This window comes from Etheostoma cragini, chromosome 12 (assembly GCF_013103735.1).
Source record: "Etheostoma cragini isolate CJK2018 chromosome 12, CSU_Ecrag_1.0, whole genome shotgun sequence".
Lineage (NCBI taxonomy): Eukaryota > Metazoa > Chordata > Actinopteri > Perciformes > Percidae > Etheostoma > Etheostoma cragini.
In genome coordinates this window covers 23088771-23109638 of record NC_048418.1, presented here as the reverse complement: position 1 = coordinate 23109638, position 20868 = coordinate 23088771, and the positions used below count along the sequence as shown (strand labels likewise).

The following is a 20868-nucleotide window of genomic DNA, read 5'->3' as shown; positions in this document are numbered from 1 at the left end:
TACCCTCCCCCCTCCATTAGACTTCGCTTTGTTGATCCAGCAAGCGACGGTGCATTCAAGGGAGCTGTCCTTTCAGCACTGGTCCAATGCATTCCTGTTGCTGCTAACCCAACTATTGAGTCTGCTGTAGAGGAGACCCATTGTATGTAAAAACATATATATCCGAGGATGGTGCAATGTTAATATGTTCTGTAGTAGAAGCCCTGTTTGTTTTTTGGCCCTTAAAGAGCATTAGGGTACAGATTAAAGCCGAACCACAGGCAGCATTCTTCTTCTTCTTCTTCTTCTTGCGTCACCCATCGGTGGTTAAAGGTGCAGCTTAGCACCTTCATGTAGCTGCTTTACACCTGCACATGTCTTTGTTCCCCCCCTCACTATTTCTTCTATTATTTCTATTTTTTTTGCATTTTCAAATGCTCAGATATCTACAGAGGCCAGCAAAGTTGTGGAGATTGAAGAAACTGTAAAAAAAACGTATACTACCATTATTTGGTTATTTCAATTTTGCAATTGTTCGTGTTTCGTCCTCTATGTGTTTTTTCTCCACCTCTTTGCATGAACTTTCACTCCGGTGCCAACGCGGGTGCCACTTCTCTTACCTTGGCACGCTTCTTTTTAACAAAAGTCATATTTGTATTTTTATATCTAAATCTTTGTTATTTAAATGATATGCTAGTCTATCGTCTTACAGTTCATCAACAAAAATACTTCTACTTCAGAGAGGATATACAGAATGAGACGCGGCTTCGTGGAGGAAGCTATGTAAGATTTTGGTGGACTGGTTTCATTCTATATCAGCGGTCGGGCGTTTTTTAAAGACTAACTGAATGTGTCTGGGGTTTTTTGCACACATCAATGTTAAACTATTATTAAGAAATCGTATACTGTGACTTGAGCTTCGTTGATGAATTTGTTAGAAAATAGTTTTACAGTATATTGCACTGTTTACGAGTATCCTCAAATAACACGCTGTTATTTGACCGACTTTGGACATTACAGTTTTTGTTTTTTTAATTTTGTTTATTTTGTACCATTATTTTAAAAAAACTGGATATGGTTTGTTGTGCATGAAACCTTAATATTTTCAACAATGAAACATCGTTTTACGAAGCAAAAAAGCAGCAAAAATGTCATGACATTCTAAGAATGAGTCATTGTATATTATGATGCCATTTTCACTGTATTTGGTGAATTAATAAATGGTGAAAGTGATGCTTCTTCGGTATGGCTTTTATACGCATACGCATACATATTACTAACAATTCAATAGAATATGATAAAAAAGAACATCAAAGTCTGTGTATAAAAGTCAAGGAGAAAAAACAGCAACAGAGTACATCACCTCAGCACAGTGAATGCGATTAGCATACCATTTTTTAAGAGAAAGAACAGAAGTACAGTACAGTAACAACTACAGTAGGCCTACATGTAGCACCTACAAGCAAAAGTCTTAAAAACACATTATAATATATATCTCTCTCTCTCTTTTGGACTCAGTAGCCTTGACCTCTGCTGGGACAGTAAATACTGATCCTTAATTAAAGAGCAGGTAAGGAACAGTCATCCATCTGTTAAGCTGTTGCACAGCTCCATGCTAGCCTCTACTTGCAAATGTATTAAACCACAGACGCCTTTGAGTGCCATGTGATCATCTATCAAAGTCTACAAGTTGTCATCCAGCCTACAGCAGGCCTGTACTCTGTCGCCATCATAACCTGTAACATGCACAGAAATGAACTGTTCTGCGGTCAAGATCAGCACACCACATCTACAACAATGTCAAAACTGGTGAAATGAACCTATTCGAGCGCGTTAGCTTTCACTTGTGGATATGCTGCATGAGTCATACGCCAATTACCACATTATCCTTCCTTTGCCAGCAAAATACTCTCATATAACGAATGATAGCTTTTATTTAGCAAAGACGTTTGATATTTTCCGTGTCTTTTAACAGCCATATTTAATGCGTGTTGACCTCTGCTTTCTCTTCTTACACATCACACTCCACTGTTATGGTGGCCTTTTCAGATTGACTCATTAACATTTGTGTGGAAACACAACACGTGTGGAATCTAAATGCACAGTTCTTATTTCATCACTTCAAATACTTAGTTACTCCCCCAAAAAACTAGTATTCACATGAACCAAAACAATCAATCTTTAGAACTATTTAGCAGAGAACACTGGATAATGACAAATTCAACACGTGAAGTGGTTGCTATGGACTCGTCACTAGGCTTCAACAGTCGTATATATTTTAGCATATAGGTAAAACTGCCGAAGATGGACATGATCCAAAACTCAATTTCTTGTACGACTCTTAGTTTGGGAGCTTCCATGCTACCACTCCTTCCTTCTCTAATGACTTGAAAACACTGTCGTTTGCACAATTTCACATATAATCACCGGGACAGAAAAGGATATTTGAGTCGGGTGTGGATTCAGCCTGGCCCACGAGCTTCGAATTTTCAAAATATAAGCTTTCGTCTGGTCTGCTATGTTTTCGTACATTGGTGTTTTTGATGTATTTGAACAAAACACTACGGAAATCATGCTAACAGTTACGTGCAATCAGGTTAGGAATTTCCTAGCCTGCCAAAATTCAAGCATAAAAATGTTTGTTGTGTTATTAAATAAATGTATTTGTATTTTACTGTTTATTCTTGTGATTTATCTGTGTGTTAGTCCTTTGATTTAGACGTTACGATGACAAATGTAGCAGTTGCGCATAATCAAATCGAAAAAATGTTAGACCAAGCAGTGCTTTTATTGTCCAAGAAAAACCAATGTTGCGCATGCGCACTTCGATCCAGCATTCTTCACCATGTACGTCAAAAAGCACAACTTTGCGGTGCATTTACACGTTAATGTGATATGCCAGTAATCATCTCCGTTACATATAAAACAAGGACCAATTAAAATCGAGATATTAGTGGACCTTTGCATCGCTGATGTCATTACACCAGCTACGTTGTAAGCGCAATCCCCGCAAAAATTCTGAGTCAAAATGTCAGCAGCGGTGTCCTTATCCTTAAATCTCGGATCGACCTTGCACTTGACGAGCAAAACCGAGAGGTATTGAAGGATCTGATGAATGCGACCTGCTTCCTTGCAAAGCAAGAGCTTGCTTTTCATGGCAATGAGCAGTGTGTTTTCATTGTTGCTGACTGGCACTGAAAAACATTCTGGTTACATAACTTGCATTCTGATGCTGGAAATTAACTTGAAAGTAAGTGAGAGAGAGAGAATGTCACCCTGATTGGAAATGTCTTGATAATGACCGTGCGTGCGTGCCGCGCTTGTGCGTAACGTTTAGCCTACTGTTTTGATTGAGTAATAGCTTAAACAATAAATGAAGTAATCTGGCTTTCATAACTCAGTGCCTAGCCTCTTACTGGTATATGTAAGGCATTAACATAGGAACAGGCTAATTATTGCTAACTTGCTAGTTAACATTACTAATTAAACCTAAACAACTAATGTAAATCCAAACTAAATGCAAGCTTACCCTGTATTATACGGTGATTCCTCTAATGTGCGAAAGTAAGTCGCGTGGTGGCCTATTTTTACAAAATGGTGAGATACAAGGTAACGGAGTCTTTTATACGTTGTCGTGTTTCTTTAGAAATAAACAACGGACAAATGGAGTCTTCAAACGCTTCAGATTTAAAGTTATTCACTGTCAAAGTGACCTTAATATGAATGGAAGTCAATGGAATGCTAACGGCGGGTACAGGCTAGGTAGCATCCAAATGGCGCCAGATGAGCTTCACTTAGAGAGGAGGCTTACCCCCCTTGGGTTTTATTCACTTTGGGAAATCTCAGGCTGACTAAACAGGGAAGGAACCATCAACTAGCAATGGGGGGGCGAGACTGAGAGAGCTACAAGGAGCTACATGGAAAAATATGCACCAAACAAGCCACTTTGACACTTTTGCTGTTTTCATGAATACAAAAGTTGGGTGACCATCCCCCCTAGACTAAAAAAAAGTAGGATGACCCTCCCCTCAAAGAATGAAAAGACATGAACGGTCCCTTATCTATTACTTTTGGTTGTTTTTTTGCTTGCTAGTTTCCATATACTTTCAATGGCACAAAAAATGGTATGACGGTGTTAAGTGATTCAGGTCAATGGTCAAAATTCCATTTTTTATTCTATCTTTCAAATCATTTATCTTTTTTTGTTGTTGTTGTAGCAAATCACAATTTAAGTTATGTTTTTAACATAAGCTTAGCACTCCACATTCGTTCCAAGCCCCCCCCCCACAAACCGGCACCGAATCAATAGAAATCCACTTCCTTATGAGAATTTTCCTGGAAATCACGCCGCACATATGACAGATATTCACTCTAATTTGTTTGCCGTTAGGAAAAAAACATGTACAGTATCAGGACACGTCTATAAATAGCTAGGTTCCGACAACAACGCTGATCCTCATAACTGGATTGCACTTCACTCTAATAACAGAACATCAACATCAGTTTAACCGACCACATTCCCATCAGAGAGATTATTGACTGTCCTGATAACATCAGCAGTGCACTGAATGAATACATAGTGCTATCGATCACGTTGTTGTTGTTGTGGATGTCGCCTGTGTGCGTATGTCTGCCGTCCTGTGTGTGTGTGTCAGCCTTCCTGTGGAATTACACCTTTCACAGTAATGGCCTGGAAGGCTTGAACTGGGCCAACAGATTTTGGCCAGATATTGAATTATTTAAGCTCTGCTCCACGCCTCATTCCTGTAGCATTACTTGTCCTTCAGTGTCATACATTTGGCAAGGTGAGATGTGATTTTACATTTTTTTCTAATCTTTTTAGGTTCAAGAATCCTGAAGGATACTCTTAAACCAAAACATGTCTGGAAAATTTGAGAAAAAATAGGCTTAACCCTTGTGTTGTCCTCCCGGGTCAAAAACGGTCAAAAAATTAACATTTTTGTCCCTTTTTCAGACTTTTTTTAAATAGTTTTTACCATAACACCACCTTACTAGCACTAGTTTTACAGTACATTTTGGAATTCATGGTCAATAACCCTGATTTATATAGAATTATACCTAATATTTAAGTTAAAAAAGCAGAAATTAGGAATTATTTTGACTGATAGTTAAGATCAGAGTGCTGTAAAGATGAGTTTAGTCAGGAATGAAAGTGATCGATTGTATTTGTAAAGAGCGTTGTAAGGAATTCAATCCATATTTTTGTGGTTATTTGGTTAAAAAGAAACTCAAATTTTAGATATAGACTATTTTCAAAGGGGTCAAATTTTACCTGAGGACAACAGTAGGGTTAACTTAGAGGATTAGGGCCACATGTGAAAAATGTGTTTGAGTCAGAGAATTCAGACTTTTTTGTAAGAATTCGTACTGTCCACCCAAAATTCTGAATTTAAAGTCACAATTCTGGATTTATTTTTAAACATGGATGCTTCACAAACATCTTTAACCTGGCAGCACAGAAGATCTATACAATCTCCACAGTTTCAAGGTGAGTACCCATAATAATAAATGCCAGCAATTTTAGTATCCGACCAAATGTGAAGTATGGTCACAATCTCCTCTTCTGTTCCTGAGTTATGGTGTTAAAAAATGGCCAGAAAAGCCTTTTTTTGCATTATGGTGTCACAGCAAGGTTGATCTTTTGGATATAAAATGTCGTAACGTCTTCATTTTACCCTGTCAGGCATTTGTGTGAAGTCTTTGTCAGAACTAGCATAGGAATTCTTGAGTTATGGTTTGACCACCAAAGTATTGCATTAATAGGAATGGGACCGACGAACACATACAACCTAAAAATAAAAACTCCCCTAGGGAGAGATCAAAACCAGCAAAAATGGATCCTACAGACATGTATTGCATGTGTTCCCAAAGTACCTTTGTGTTCCATCGCTGTCCACAAACAAGACTTTTGCATTGACTGACATATTGATTCATTACAACTAAAGTCTGCATATTATTATCTTACAAACTCTTAGAAACTCTGTATTAGAAACTCAAGAATGCTATCGTGTGTTTACACTGCTTTGTAACTTAACTTAGCGCTAAGAAGAAGCATCTGCATACTGTACGTAATGACTCGCAAAATAAATGACTATTTATTCAGATCTGTCCTTTAATTTCTCACCTATCTGTATCAGGCTTTGGCTCCAACTACACAGTAAAAAATAAAAATTTGACATTTCAAGGATAACATAACTTTGGAACTTTAAATTCGAATGTGGGATGTCTGACTGCAAAATCTCAGGCAACAACCAATGAGCTACTGCTCTAGGACAAGACATATATTTAGTCTTCATTTTCCAAATGCCAGGGTCAGCGGTGAGTTGACTGTCTGCTGGAGCTGTTGATGTAACCCTGGTGGCTCATGTGTCCCGACCTGGCAGAAGGGCTGGGGGGTGCGGGCCACACCGGGCCGACACAGACATGCTGTAGATGCCCCCCTACTCACTTGAAAGACTGGATGGAAATACAGCAGACTGCTGTAAATGCTAAGCTCCATTGTACTGTTATCTCTAACGTACACAACGCACACAACTCACAGCACAGGTTCAAACTGCGCCTGTGCAATGAGGACAAAGAGCTTTGATCCGATTCCACTTTGGTCCGATCCTGAGTGGACGTCCATTAATATTCCTCCTCTGGTTACATAAGCCCGCCATGCCGTGTATTATACCATTATGCTGCCCCATGCCAAGGGAGATGGGCAGATATACAAGGCTTTCTCTTAGTTGTGGCCAAATCTACTGCAGATTTGCTTCCAGTGACAAGAAAAGCTGTTGATTCCCTCCATCTCCATCCCACCTTTACCTGGCTACACTGGCTACAAGTTAACGCTTGGTCCATAATTCATATCTGTTACAATAAAGTTGTAAGCAGCGAAATCTCTACAACTGTTATTATTCAATCTCAAATGTGAATAATTTTTGGCTACCTGAAAAGGTAAACCTATAGTATTTAATAAGGAAAAGGGAATTTTTAGAAAGAAAGTCAGACATGGGAACAAATCTGTGTATAAAAAATGTCATTCTTCCCCAAATCACCTTAGATGTACTGTGTACAGTTGGTGACCACTTTGTATTGAGTAAAAATTTAAAGCATAAACATCCATTCCTTTAATTTTAGTCTAAATAATTCCTGATTTCGGCTTTTCTAACTCAACCATTAGGTATAATTTCCTATAAATGAGGTTTATTGACCATAAATTCCCAAAATAACTGTAAAACTAAAGTTAATGTTAGTGTTACATAGTGATAAAAACGTCAAAAAAAGTGACAAACATCAAAGTGTGAAGAAACGGACAAAAAAGTATGAAAATGTAAAAATAATCTTGGATAAAAAGCATCAACAAATATGTTGATTTTCAATTTTGTCGGGAAGACAACACAAGGGTTAAAACCCGCCAAGCAAATGCAGCTAAGCTAGCATTAGCGCTGCTAACGAGCTAATCTGCTAGCATGTAGCCGGCCACCTGGATCACCGCAGGTATTGACTTTGTGAAAATTAACAATATTAAGAAAATAAAGGTAAGTTTAATAATGTAAGTTTTATTTTCATGAATACTGAATAATGGATATAATTCAGTCCTATTTTCAAGAGGAATTCGATTGCTACAAGTCTTTAGTTTGTGTCTCGCAGATTCATAATGTTTTACATGCCTTTGTTTCATATTCCAAATAAGTTTGACCAACCCAGTGGGGTGTTCAAAACCCACCATCGTCTGAATGCTCATTTCTTTTTCCCTGTTGGATTCATTTTTAATATGCCTACTTGCTGGTAATAGCATTATATTGTCGCATTGTCCGTCTGTCTGTCAGGAAAATACACCTAATACGTTTTATATGATATATTATACACGTTATGTGCCTGTGGTCTTCACTACATAGTCCCAGAGCTCTGAAAATAACTTAGTGCAAAACAAAACTACAAAAACAGGACCTTGGTTGTAAGAAACCAGAATAGCAGGCAGTTTGATTTAAACAACAGGCAGTAGTGCTGTGTTGGGATTCAGTTTTAAACAAGAGCACAATGAGGCAGATCAAACCCAGAGGTGTTCGGTTAAAGCAAGCAGTAAACCTTTTGAATTGCATGTGCCCTCACAAAACACCCACACATCAAAGCGTCGGAGCCAATCGATGCAGACAGAGAGGGCAGAGAGTGGTGGAGTGGTGAGAGGAGTGACTGAGAGTGTGAAAGAGAGACAGAAAAAAACAGAGAGAAAGGCATCGAGCATGCAGCAGATTAGGGTTGTTGCTGCCCTCGAGCAACATGCATGGAGGACAATTAGCAGCAGGAGGGAAAGATTCGGACACACACAGACACACACACAAACACACACCTCTGCATTAGGCCCATGCCATGCTCTGTGGTTATATAACTTGAGTCCAGTCTAGTTAAATCACACTGTCAGGCTTTGCCGTCGCAGCTCAGCCTGCTCCACAAAGGGAGCTGAAAGCCGACTATACCAAAATAACAACTGCTGCTACAATTTCAATCTATTTACTTATTTCCAAAAAAGGTGCAGGACTAAACTACACTGAACAAAATTTTAAATGCAACTGTTTTTGCCCCCATTTTTGATGAACTGAAAATACTTTTTCTATGTACACAAAAGGCTTTTTCCACTCAAATATTGTTCACAAATCTGTCCATCCGCCTCATCCATGGGTTCATAGAGGTCATCCGCGAAGAGAACACCTCTCTAAAGTACCAGACGCCATCGAAAGTCGGTTACGACAACAAACTGCAATCAGGTTGAGAAAGATACTGACACTGTCTGGTTTTCAGACCCCCCCTATACAGTAAAACTGCCCATTTTAGATTGGCCTTTATTATGGCCAGCCTAAAGCACACCTGTGCAATACTCCTGCTGTCCAATCAGCATCTTGTCATGCCACACCTGTGAGGTGGATGGATAATCTCGGCAAAGGAGAAGTGCTCACTAACACAGATTTAGACAGAAAAATACAATATTAGAGCACTGTTTGAGAGAAATAAGCCTTTTGTGTACATAGAAAAAGTCTAGTGTTTAGTGCAAGTCGAACTGACGAAAAAAGTGTGTGGGGGGGGAAAAACTCAATCAAATAACTCTCTATCACATGTTTTTATGTCCCAGTGGTGCAGTGGAGCTGTTCTGCACCACCTATTGTCGATACCAAACCCACTGCAACTTACATAACAGCCCTCCTGTCTTCCGCCCTGCCATGCTAAATAGGTGCCAGGCTGTTTTTTTGTTTTTTGTTCAGGTAGTTAGGTCATCGCACCCAATTGTCACCATGGAAACCACATTATGGTCAGTGTGGGTGAGATGAGACCACTGTCTGATAGTGATGCATTTCAATGTGTGCAGTGTATATTTTTTATAATCATTCTATTCACAACAGATTGAGATAAAAAAAAGGGCATTCTTGACTTTGGAACCAGTATAAAAACCACCCCACCACATAACCGCCCATATAACACAAAGCTTAACAAGCACGGCAACAGTAACTAACGTGGGTGGGGTTTAGCCAACAGTTAATGCCATGACAAATGGGCTTGCTCCGCCCGATGATGAAGATCAGAAACGGCTACTAAATAGTGCTTGTGGTAATTTTTTGTCAACATCAAAGTCCAAGTTAAACAAACTACCGCATTACACCAGCAGACAATCATGGACCCAAAGAAGAGCCATGTGAAAAATCACACACCTTTTTTTTTTCCAAGTCTTAAAAATAGGCGGTAATTAGATCTCAGTGGAGAATTAAAAATAAATGATTTCTACTTTATCAATGTGCCGCCCCCCCCCCTCCTCCAGTCACCAGCCTTCCTGCCTGTCTGCCTCTCTCTCTCTCTCTCTCTCTTCTGCTCTGGTCTAAATTTAAGCAGCAGAACGCACAGGACCTGAGACTCAGCTCATGTTTCCTCAACAAATAACACGCGGGATGGTTTATTACTTATTTGTACAGTACGCGTGTATGTGCCCACACGCAGCGGCGTCGTGCTTGACAGGTGTGTCGAACTTTACATATTTCCATTAGCAGCTTTTGTCTGGAATCTATAGCAGATATGGGAAATATGCAGACAACCCCAACAGAAGGGAAGACTCTGACTGACATATTAATAGACGTTAACACTGACTTTACATGCAGGCCAGCGCTGCTGTTATGTACCTTGTCTAGACATGCCAGTTTGTGTTGCAAATTGCACGACACTGGCAGGCTTGTTGCACCACAGAATCTGGGGCCGTTGAGTCTTTCTGATATACAGTCGGACAGAACAGTTAAGGACACTGGGATGTAATATTGATTTATAAAAGATGAACGTTTCCAATATGAAGTACAGGAGCTAAAAGTAGCAGCTTCAGAAAATTACAACGCAAACAGAAACATAGGACTAAAAATCACTCCGTTGCAATCACAAACTGACTATATAAACAATGCAATCATATAAAAACATATAGAAAACAATGTTAATGTACAGTGGTGCTCATAGGGTTGCATGCCCATGCTTAAGTTGACTAAAAAGAGGAATAAAAAATCATGTGTTGGAAATTTATCTTAATGCCTTAATTAAAAGATCTGTCAGTTATTTCATAGATAAGGATACTATGCATCCTGATAAAGTTCCCTCGGCCTTTGGAATTAAAATACCCCCCCCCCCCTCCCCCCCCATACACACATCATCACTTACCCTTCACCATACATAGAGATTGTTGTAACATAATGAGGTAAGTGGTGGGTAAAGGGACAAGGCATGTTTGGGGTAATCTATACATTTTCATCCACATAGGTGACTTTCTGTCAAAAACACTAGGGTTATAAGATGGTCCCCCCCACTGTAATACAGGTAGGTTTAAACAGAATGCACAAGTAAGATGGGTCTTTGACTTGAGTTTTTGTTTTCCAAAAGATAGGATTATTTATGGTACATTTTGTCTTCTTAACACTTGTTTTGTCTTCACTTTCAGGACCCTCTCGCAATTACTTTCGGAATTGAGTCAGGAATACATGTTTGTCACAGAAAATAAGGTACGGCCATTGATTTTTAGGTAAAAAAAAAAAGTAACTTTTTCTTTTTGTAAAAATTTGAAATGGGTCAATTTGACCCAAAAACAATGCAAGGGTTAAATTATGTTATTTGGCACAATCACCCCCCCCCCCCCCCCCCCCACACACACCTTATTTAGAGAAACAATGTGTCTATGTAAATGATGCAAATAGTCTATTCATGTAAATAAGTATCACAGATTCTCTTTTGATTAGTCTCAAAAATGATTTTGTTCCAGGTTACACGTTACTGTATCAGGTTTGCCGTTGGGAATGTAACAACTGTATCGCGACGTACTATATGAGTTTTTAAATCATCTGGTAAGTTCAAAAACACTTAGCTTACTCAGGCGCCGATATTCATATTGAAACCATAACGCGGCAATGTAAACGTAGCCCAAATGAGCGTCTATGCCCAGAACATAACTACTACTATATAGTATATAGTAGCCAATTCTTACCAAATCCCATTAAAACGGTGATGTAGACAATTTGAGTAACAGAAGACTTTTCTGTTGTATTCGCGAGGGTGGAGAAGTTTCTGAAGTCCTTATTGCAGCATAGAGCTTACTTTTAAATCTCAGGGTGTGTTTTTTTCTTTTAGATAATCTAGTTAAATATTAATTGAAATCGATATTAGACAGGAAGTCTTCCTCATCTTCATCTTGTGTTGTGGCAACTCTGGTAGGGGTGGATTTGGTGTCCTCCAGTAGCTTTTTCTCCACAGCTGCATCTTCTGGGCTAAGCTCCTCTCCTTTGGTCATCACATACACAAAATACTGAAAGCCTTCTCCATAGCTGTACTTCCTAATGGACCAGTTGTACTCCGTGCGAGCGTAGAGGCGTTTCCTGAAGAAGGGTTGGGCGAAGGTTACGGAGACAAACCGTCCTCCAGGCTTCAGGCAGCGACTGATCTGGGAGAAGAACAAGAAATGAGGAGAGGAAAAGTATTAGAAGAATTTCCCACCACTCCATTTTAATTCCCACAAAACAGCAGCCACCTCTACTGCTAGAGGTGGGGAAAAAAATCAATACAGCATAGTATCGCGATATTTTCAGTGGCAATACTGTATCCATACACAGGCACCAAGTATGGATCTTTTATTATATATGTGTAGGTTTTTCTGCTGGACAAACCCATTTTTCACCAATAAAATTGAGGTGATATGAACAATCAGAGAAATATACTGTATATTTTTAAATAAAACAGATGTTAAAGTTTCCATTTAGGGACGTCATTTGAAATAGGGAAAAAATACAAGTTAGGTATGAATTGCAATATATCGCAGAATATTGGAAAAAGTTTTAAAATCGCAATAATATCGTATCGTGGCATAAGAATCGTGATGATATCGTATTGGGAGCCTTCTGGTGATTCCCCCCCTAACCGCCACCTGAGCAGCTTGAGTTGTCGAATCATTTGGAGTTTGTTATCGTCACAGTATCTTCGCCAAGATCAATTATTCGCTGGATGACATAATATAAAGAAGCTGATAACGCATCAGCAGCAAAGGTTTTAGGCATTTTAGGAAGTTTTCCTTAAGGAAAGGCAGTGCTGCGGGAGATGCAATGTTCTAAATCAAACCCAAAGCTGAGTCACAAAAACTCAGATTACTTGTTTGACGGATAGACGGATACATCTGCCAGATACCAAATTCCCTCAAATCGGCATCTCCCCCAATCAGGCACATGGCACTGCATTACTATAAACTAGAGCATGCTAGTCCACAGAGCTGGCTGCGCAGCCGTGCAGGCTGATAACACGGTGTGACAGCACGAAAACCGTGAGGGTCCCTTCATATGAATAATTGTCGTTTTGGGGTCCATCAACGCTCCAGTGTGTAGATCCACGTGTGCATCAGGACACATAGGCTTCAGGGGAATGCAGTGCTCAGGTAAGCAACAGTACACACAGACAAGTGTGTGAAAATAGACACAAACACAAGCATGCAGAGACACATTTAGTTTCTCCAGAGACAGAAGTGTGTGCGGGAGTGAAGGGACAGAGTCTTCCGGAGCAGTGAGCAACACAAATGTTGGATTTCATACCTCAAACATGCAAACTGGATCGACGTATCGTTCTAATGCATCGCTAGAGGATGACTGCAGATGCCATTGCCAGGCAGGGTAAATTAACAGAGAGCCAATAGGTGACACCTCGGATTATCACGGTTGGATGACATGATTTATGGCAAAAGTGCGGCTTAAAGACCACACACAAAGACGTAATGACTTTCAGCATTTGAGACAAGGTGAGTTGAGGCTAACAGTGTTCTCTGACCAGCTATGGCTTAAGCTAACATTATCTAGCATTAAGTGGTACCATTTGAAATATATGAAAAACAACATGAATAAGCCCTCAACAATGTTAGCGTGGTAGAACAATTGTCGGATTCAGGATTTGGTAGCCAAACCGTTGTCTTTTAAAAATCAGATGTTTCTAATGCTAATGTCCTGTAATGACTTATTTAGGACCAGAAAAACAAAGTTTGGGCCTTGAAATTGACTTCTCAGCTAAGACTTACAAAGCGATTTTTTAAATTTTGAAATGTTATATTAGCAATTAACACCATTGAACCATGAACATCTATTGTTCCGAGGGATCAGTTAACTAAATAAAAACATGTTAGAAATGGTTCTGGAGATATCATTTCTAAGCTAATTTATGAGGCCCTAATGCCGTACACTGTACATACAGTACATGGATGTATGAGAAGCTGCTGCATGGAGTCTATGGACGGCTGGGAAGTGGTGTTGAGCTGGGATGGTAGTTGTGGTCTGTACCATGAAGCCCCCCCCCCCCCCCTTTGGACTTTGGAGAGAGGAGACACTGTGCTCGGCTCCTCTCACAGGATTCATCTCCACCAGCGAGTGGCCTGAACATGAATTATTCACTCTCCACTGTGACATGGAGGAGGCGCGAGAGGAAGAGTGGAGGGTGAAATGGGTTATATAGTGCACAGCAATGGTGGGAAAAAAACGTCGGGTGATAGGGTGATTACATAAGGGAGAACATGGCAGAGTGGAAAGAAGTAAGAGCTGAAGCCACGAGTAACAAAAAATGCCTTAACATCCCAAGGTTGTCCAGACATGTCAACTGTCCCTTGACCAAATCACATAGCCAGGTGTTTATGTCAAGAAATATCTCCACGGTGAAACTATATGTACATATACAGTCCTTTCCTTTTCTGTGCCATTTCCCGGAAAGGTAGTAGAATCCAGTGTGTCATTTTTATGAATATATTTTTTTTCAAATACAACATGTATAAGACATCTTTGGAGTTGTTTAAAGCCATATTGTTTTGGTTTTGACAGCTATAGGCTAACTGTTACCTTTCTTTCAATAGGTCACTAACATCAGGCAGGACACCTCACCCCCCCCCCCCCCCCCCCCCCCCCCCCCCCCCCCCCCCCCCCCCCCCGGACACTCCCTGCCCCCCCCCCCAGAGCTGGCAACATTTGACAGAAATCATATACATATCCACACATACAAACAATTGGACTCTGTGCAATAACTGCTGTGTTTCATGATTTCTTTTTAGCTATTTATTGAGAACATGGACAAATGTGTATGTGTGGATGAATGTTTATGTAAATGTACGAGATGTGCTTAGGTAAGAATGTGCTGGTGTGTGTATTGTACATATATATATATATTTTTTTAAATATATTTTTAACCTTTTACTGTATTCTACTATTTGGAGAGGATGTCTCCAACAGAATTGTGTTATACCACGATCAATCTATCTATCTATGTATCTTGGACTGCCCCTCCTTTTTATATTAAACCATCCAGTACCATATTTGTGCTATAAAAAATACTCAGTAGCTTAGTGGAACAGCTGTTTTTTTCAGTATCAGTTAAAAAACATATCAAGTTCAAAACTAGCTATGAAATAAGGTGATCGCACCGTTCCCATGTTCCTTTAACAGACATACTGATAGTTTCCTCAAAACGTTTGTCAGACCAGTCCAGGTGGAGACCACCGGAGGCTTTGGTGAGTGAGTAAAGCAGGGGTGGGAGCTAACAAGGTGCATCATTCTGACTTCACCCCTTCACCCATTATTCATGACACGCCAATGCACGGGTGCACCCTGTGTACCTGTGCAGTGTAACTTCAGAGCGATTCCGGCGATTAGAGGACTGACGTCACTGCAACCCAAGACCACATGGCTTGGCTAGAACCGGGACTGCTTGGAAGCTAGGTTGGCATTGGAAGGCAGCTGATCTGAAAATTCTGTTATGCTTAACCCTCATGTTGTCTTCGGGTCAAATTGACCCAATTTCCTATATGGATGTTTTTTTTAAATCACCCAAAATAACATGACTGATTCCACACAACGCTTTTTGGTAAGTACGAATCTCTATTTTCATTAATTTTGGGGTGTCTTATTCTATTTTTTAGCATTTGAATTAAAAAATGAAGTTTTTTTAAAATAGTTTTGAGTAAAAGTTGATACATTCCAGTCTGTGATTATCCATCAACATCCATTCCTTTAATTTTAAATTAAAAATTTAAATTAAAAATAATTCCTTATTTCTGCTTTTCTAACTCAAACATCCTAATTTCCTCTAATTGAGGATTATTGACCATGAATTCCAAAAATAACTTTAAAACTAAAGTTAATAAATTAGTGTTAAAGTAGTGTTGAAAACATCAAAAAAAGTGACAAAAATTGAAACAAAAGCGTCCAAGTGTTAAAAAAAAGACAAAAACGTAAGAAAAAGTTTGATAAAATGCGTCAACAAAAGTGCAGATTTCCCCACCATAACCAACATAAACAGTGAGGTTCAACATAAATCTTTGTAAACAGCTGGTGTCCAAACGACATTGTAGACATGTAGGTGCAGAAATTGTCCCATTGTTCTTTCATGGTTTCATTCATACAGTGTAGTCTTCCCAACATCTTTTCGCACGCAGAATTTTCAGTCATTCTTTCTTTCCATATTCCAAGTGTTGGGGCATGAGTGTCCTTCCAAAATATCAAAATGAGTCAGGAACATGTTACCAAAGCAGTATTTAACACCCTAAAAGTATGTTTATTTAACATTGGCACTTCTCTTTTGTCTCCAAGTAAACACAGTCTAGGTGATTTGGGCAGACTACAGGGTAACCAACCCTGCATGTGGCCTAAAACACTGCTCCAAAAAGCAGAAATCACCGGGCATTCCCAAAGGGCATGCATCAAAGTGCCTTTAGCTGTTTGGCATTTCCAACAAAGATCGTTTTCGCCAATACCCATTTTATAGAGCCTAGAAGGAGTATAATAATATCTATTAAGGATTTTGTATTGAATAAACTTGCCCCTAGCTTCTCTAATGTGCAACCCACTATTTGACAGAATAGAATCCCATGTATCATCATCCATTGTACATCCTAAATCTCTTTCCCATATTACTTTCAGACTTTTACTACTAACTGAGATTCTCATGCTCACCATGGGCACGTATGTATGCATTCCACAGGAAATCCTTATGAGGAGGAGGATGATGCTTTGAGTGGGATGACTCATATTCATACGCATTTTGTGTGTACTGTATATCAGCGGGCGAATTAGGAGAACAGCTCTGGCCCGTTGTAAATCCTCCACCTACACATCAGAACGGCGGTATTACTACGATAAAGGATCCTCAACACAACACTTGCGATGATGTGCTCTCACTTTGATAGATAAACATGGGTTTCATTTAGTATTATGTAAAGTCTCTCACCTGAATCAACGGGTGGAGGAGGGCTCACTGGCTGTTACACCCAAACACTGGCGTAAGGAAACCGCATCCCCAAAACACTGAGTCAGTTTTCAACATCCACTCGGAGTCTGACGTCTGTAAGCCGATCCTAAGTGGGCCACGGGGCTTCTCCAAGATGACAGAGGAAACCACTTTGTTAGCGCCCATCTTCACACACTCACACTCCAATGAAACCATTCCTCAACACACACGCGCACACACACACACACACAATCATAGTCGCTCCTGAAATATTCAGTGCCGTGGCAGAAGAAGGTGTCAGAGTGACCTGACCTGTCTTGAGTGTTCTGAAACAAAAAGGTAACATGAGATCGGGAGTTCAGACTGCCATAAGGAATTTTAGGTAATCCCACTGGCATTTTAAGATGTTTAGTGATATTTTGCCATGAATCAAGTCTAAATACATCTATTTCATTCATTCATTCATTCATTTTAAACCAGAATAAAAAACTCCTTGAGATTGAAAATCTCTTTTACAAGAGTGTCCTGGCAAGTGGCAGCAGCGCGGTTTCAAATAGACACAGAGACACTTCCAGGTTAATACATAAACACACGTTCTCTCATACTCAAACAACAATGTTTTAATACAAAACCTGGGTCCTAAATCAATTTAAAAACAGACTGCCTTTCTGCAAGGTCCTTTAAAAAAGCCATTCTGAAGCTGATTTCATTCCAAATTAAAAGCCTTTTTGCCAATGTCAGTGTGGGCTTTAGGGACTGTCAATAATGTGTTTAAGGGACAATCAACTTTTTAGTGAGAATGTGTCGTCTCCTGTCTTTTTCAGCGCTTGATATCAACGCTCGCCCTGTGGCAAGTAAACAATGTGTTCGGGCTTGTTGTTACCTAGTAGCACAAAAAAAGGCCAATAACGGCACAAAGAGACGGGCGTGTAGAGACAGAATATATTCAAGTTAACAGAGAGAGTTAAAGGGAAACTTGTCCACCAATTCTGTTAAAATTTCAACACAATGGAAATGGAAGGTAACCGACGTTTGGCTGAAAAGGAGGCGACACGGCGGAATTCTCGACGGCAACGGAGCAGTCCCTGAAGTGGAACGTCAGACTAACTTCGACCAAACCAGAGATGGTGATTGTTGGAACAGTGAAAAGACTAACCAAGACAAATTCTAAAGGCTCATGACAACAACACAAGGCACCAGCAATGCAAAATTGCTGAAAAGGCCAAAAAGTGCCTGTTCCTCCAGTAATTGAGGTTTAGAAGTTAGAATTTTTCCATTAGGAACATGTTAAAATTTTCACATTAGACATAAGGTAGAATTTTTTCATCAGAATTAAGTTAGAATTTTTCCATTAGAAATAAGGTGACATTTTTCAATTAGAAATAAGTTAGAATTTGTACATTAGAAATAAGTTAGAATTTTTCCAGAAGAAATAAGTTAGAATTTTTCCATTAGACATAAGGTAGAAATTTTCAATTAGAAATAAGTTAGAATTTTTCCAGAAGAAATAAGTTAGAATTTTTCCAGAAGAAATAAGGTAGAATTTTTCCAAAAGACATAAATTAGAAATTTTCAATTAGAAATAAGTTAGAATTTTTCCAGAAGAAATAAGTTAGAATTTTTCCAGATGAAATAAGGTAGAATGTTTCCAAAAGACATAAATTAGAATTTTTCAATTAGAATAAGTTAGAATTTTTCCAGAAGAAATAAGTTAGAATTTGTCCAGCTATATTGTTTAGAATCGTCCCAGCTATGTCATTGTTTTGTCATTGCATATGTCATATGTCTTTTGTTTTGTATATTAATCCATTATAATAATTTTCAAAATCCGTGTTGATTTCATTTATTTTTTAAAGGGCCTACATTTTCCAAGTTTGACTATTGGGCAAGTAAAACTGCTTTTTGTGAACACCCCATTAAGAATTAACTGTGTAGACATGACCAAAACAGTCTTTGTAATTGGAGAACCAAATGAACTTGCCTAAACCTTTGAAATATTAACTTTTATATATGTCAGTCCAAATCCCTACCTGACCTTTTACTCTGAGAGAAGATAAGTTGTCAATTCTAGGAGAATGACATTTCTTCTTCTCCTCAGGCTGTCTTTCTCATCGCTTTGTCTTCCTGTCCTCACTGGCCTCCAATAACAATATTCATCCCTCTATTATCTCCATTCTCTCCTCTCTGAGACCTGGTTCGCTTCAGGATACGGAATGAGATAGCTGATTATCGGCAGGGACAGGGGGGCAGGTGGTCACATCTTACTCTGTGATATCACTCTGCGGGACCTTCAGGTTACGTAATCTGGGTTCATCTGGGATTGAAAAGGTATCTTTCATGCTTATCCTGCATCAACACTGATTCATTTGTGATGGCGCAGATGCTTGAGGAAAATAAAACATGAATAAGAAAGTGAGCGTGAGAGTTCATTCATGACCCGGAATTTGGTAGGAAGTATTAGAGAAAGTTACAAAATTAAATAAAATCACATCTCAAGGTTCACTCACCAGCTATTTATTTGCACATTTCACGGCCTTAATCTCAATTTCAACTTCAAGTCTTTGCTTCCGAAGCCCACGGCGTCTCTACTTTCTCACGTTTCACCTTGTTCCAAAGCTACTGTATGGTTAGTAGTCGCCCTGATGAGGATTTCTAAGTAACGACACCAACACTGTCGGTCCGTCCACATGACGCAGGCCTACAGTGATCGCGCACCTACTTTTAATACGTTACATAACCCATTACCAACCTGTTCTAGAGCCATTAGCAACATCCCTGTCTGACCTTAGTCCCTTATCTTTTCTTCAGCGATCTTCAACTAGGAAAAGCTACTTTTGTCTTCGCCGTCTGTCACTTTCTTTTTGGGGGATTTTTTTTCTGCTGAATGCTGAGGTCATTTCTTTACAGTACAATCACTGACTAAAACGTTTTGTGTGCATTTCTTTGGGTTTTCAGCCATGCCTTCACCTCCAAAGCTTGTCTCCGAAGCTAAACTATTGTCTTTTCTCGTAGGTGACATACAACGTATCCTTTCAGTTGAGCTTCTGCGCCCGAATGTCACCGGATCGCACCATTTAGTCAACATACCCATGCTGAGAAATCCAAAGCGCAGAGCTGATAGGCTTAATATGCTTTGTATCAACTCATTTGGCAATTGCTTGAATGTAACGGCCATACATTAATATAAATAGTCACGCACTATGGCTTTAAGTTCACCTGGTGTGAGTTGAGTCTTGATCACATACTTAGTGGAAAATGCCTGTATTTCTTTAAAGAAAACACAAACACTCTGGGCGGGACTAAGAACCGGATGCAGTGACCGTGCCTTTGCATAATAGACGGGGGGGGGGGAACCGGCATGTGAGACATGCGCAGAATGTCAGGCTCTACCCCAGCAATGTACATCCATTAAGCCAGATTACATGTTGAGCGTCTTACAGGTTTCCATTTCAAAGGACTTTCAAAAAGGACATTAAGCTATGACCAAGGTGGTAAGCCTCTCCTCTCTAAGCTAACTCCTATGGCGCCATTTTAATGCTACGAAGCCATCACTTGCTGTTAGCATCCCATTGACTCCCATTCATTTTGGCGCCATTTTGACAGCAAATAACTTTACATCTGAAGACGCTATTTGTCTGTTTTCTATTTCTAAAGAAACACGACAATGTATAAAAGGCTCCATTACTTTGTAACTCACGTTATGGCTCCGTAGCAGACGTTTTTGTAAAAATAGGCTAACGATTGCTTCATATCTGACAAATTAACGTATTGTCAGGAGAAGCTTGCAGACAGTTTCAACTTACATTTGCTGTTTAGGGTTTAATTTCTAACATTAACTAGCATGTTAGTTAGCGGTAATTAGCCTGATTATGATCACCTAATATGACACAGTGGACATCTGAAAAGACAAAAATAAGAGGTGGTCCATTCTGGCATTACATGTCCTTTAGCCAAACAAAATCAAATCAAAACACTGTTGCCGTTAGTTATTATGGTTTTGTCCATTCTGAACCAAGGATGGAGGCTTTAGAGGTGGATTAGTGGGAGGTGGATCCTCCACGTACACGTGTGTGTGTGTGTGTGTGTGTGTGTGTGTGTGTGTGTGTGTGTGTGTGTGTGTGTGTGTGTGTG

General features: G+C 39.5%; 1 protein-coding gene across 1 annotated transcript in view; it reads right to left on the bottom strand.

The window, feature by feature from the left end:
* Positions 1-11381: 11381 nt before the first annotated feature.
* Positions 11382-20868, bottom strand: part of ece2a (endothelin converting enzyme 2a) — a 76912-nt gene continuing 67425 nt past the window's right edge. Inside the window, exon 4 of the mRNA XM_034887506.1 lies at positions 11382-11938. Coding sequence (XP_034743397.1) covers positions 11645-11938 — 294 coding nt within the window. The 3' untranslated portion in view covers positions 11382-11644. The remainder of the gene's footprint in view (positions 11939-20868) is intronic.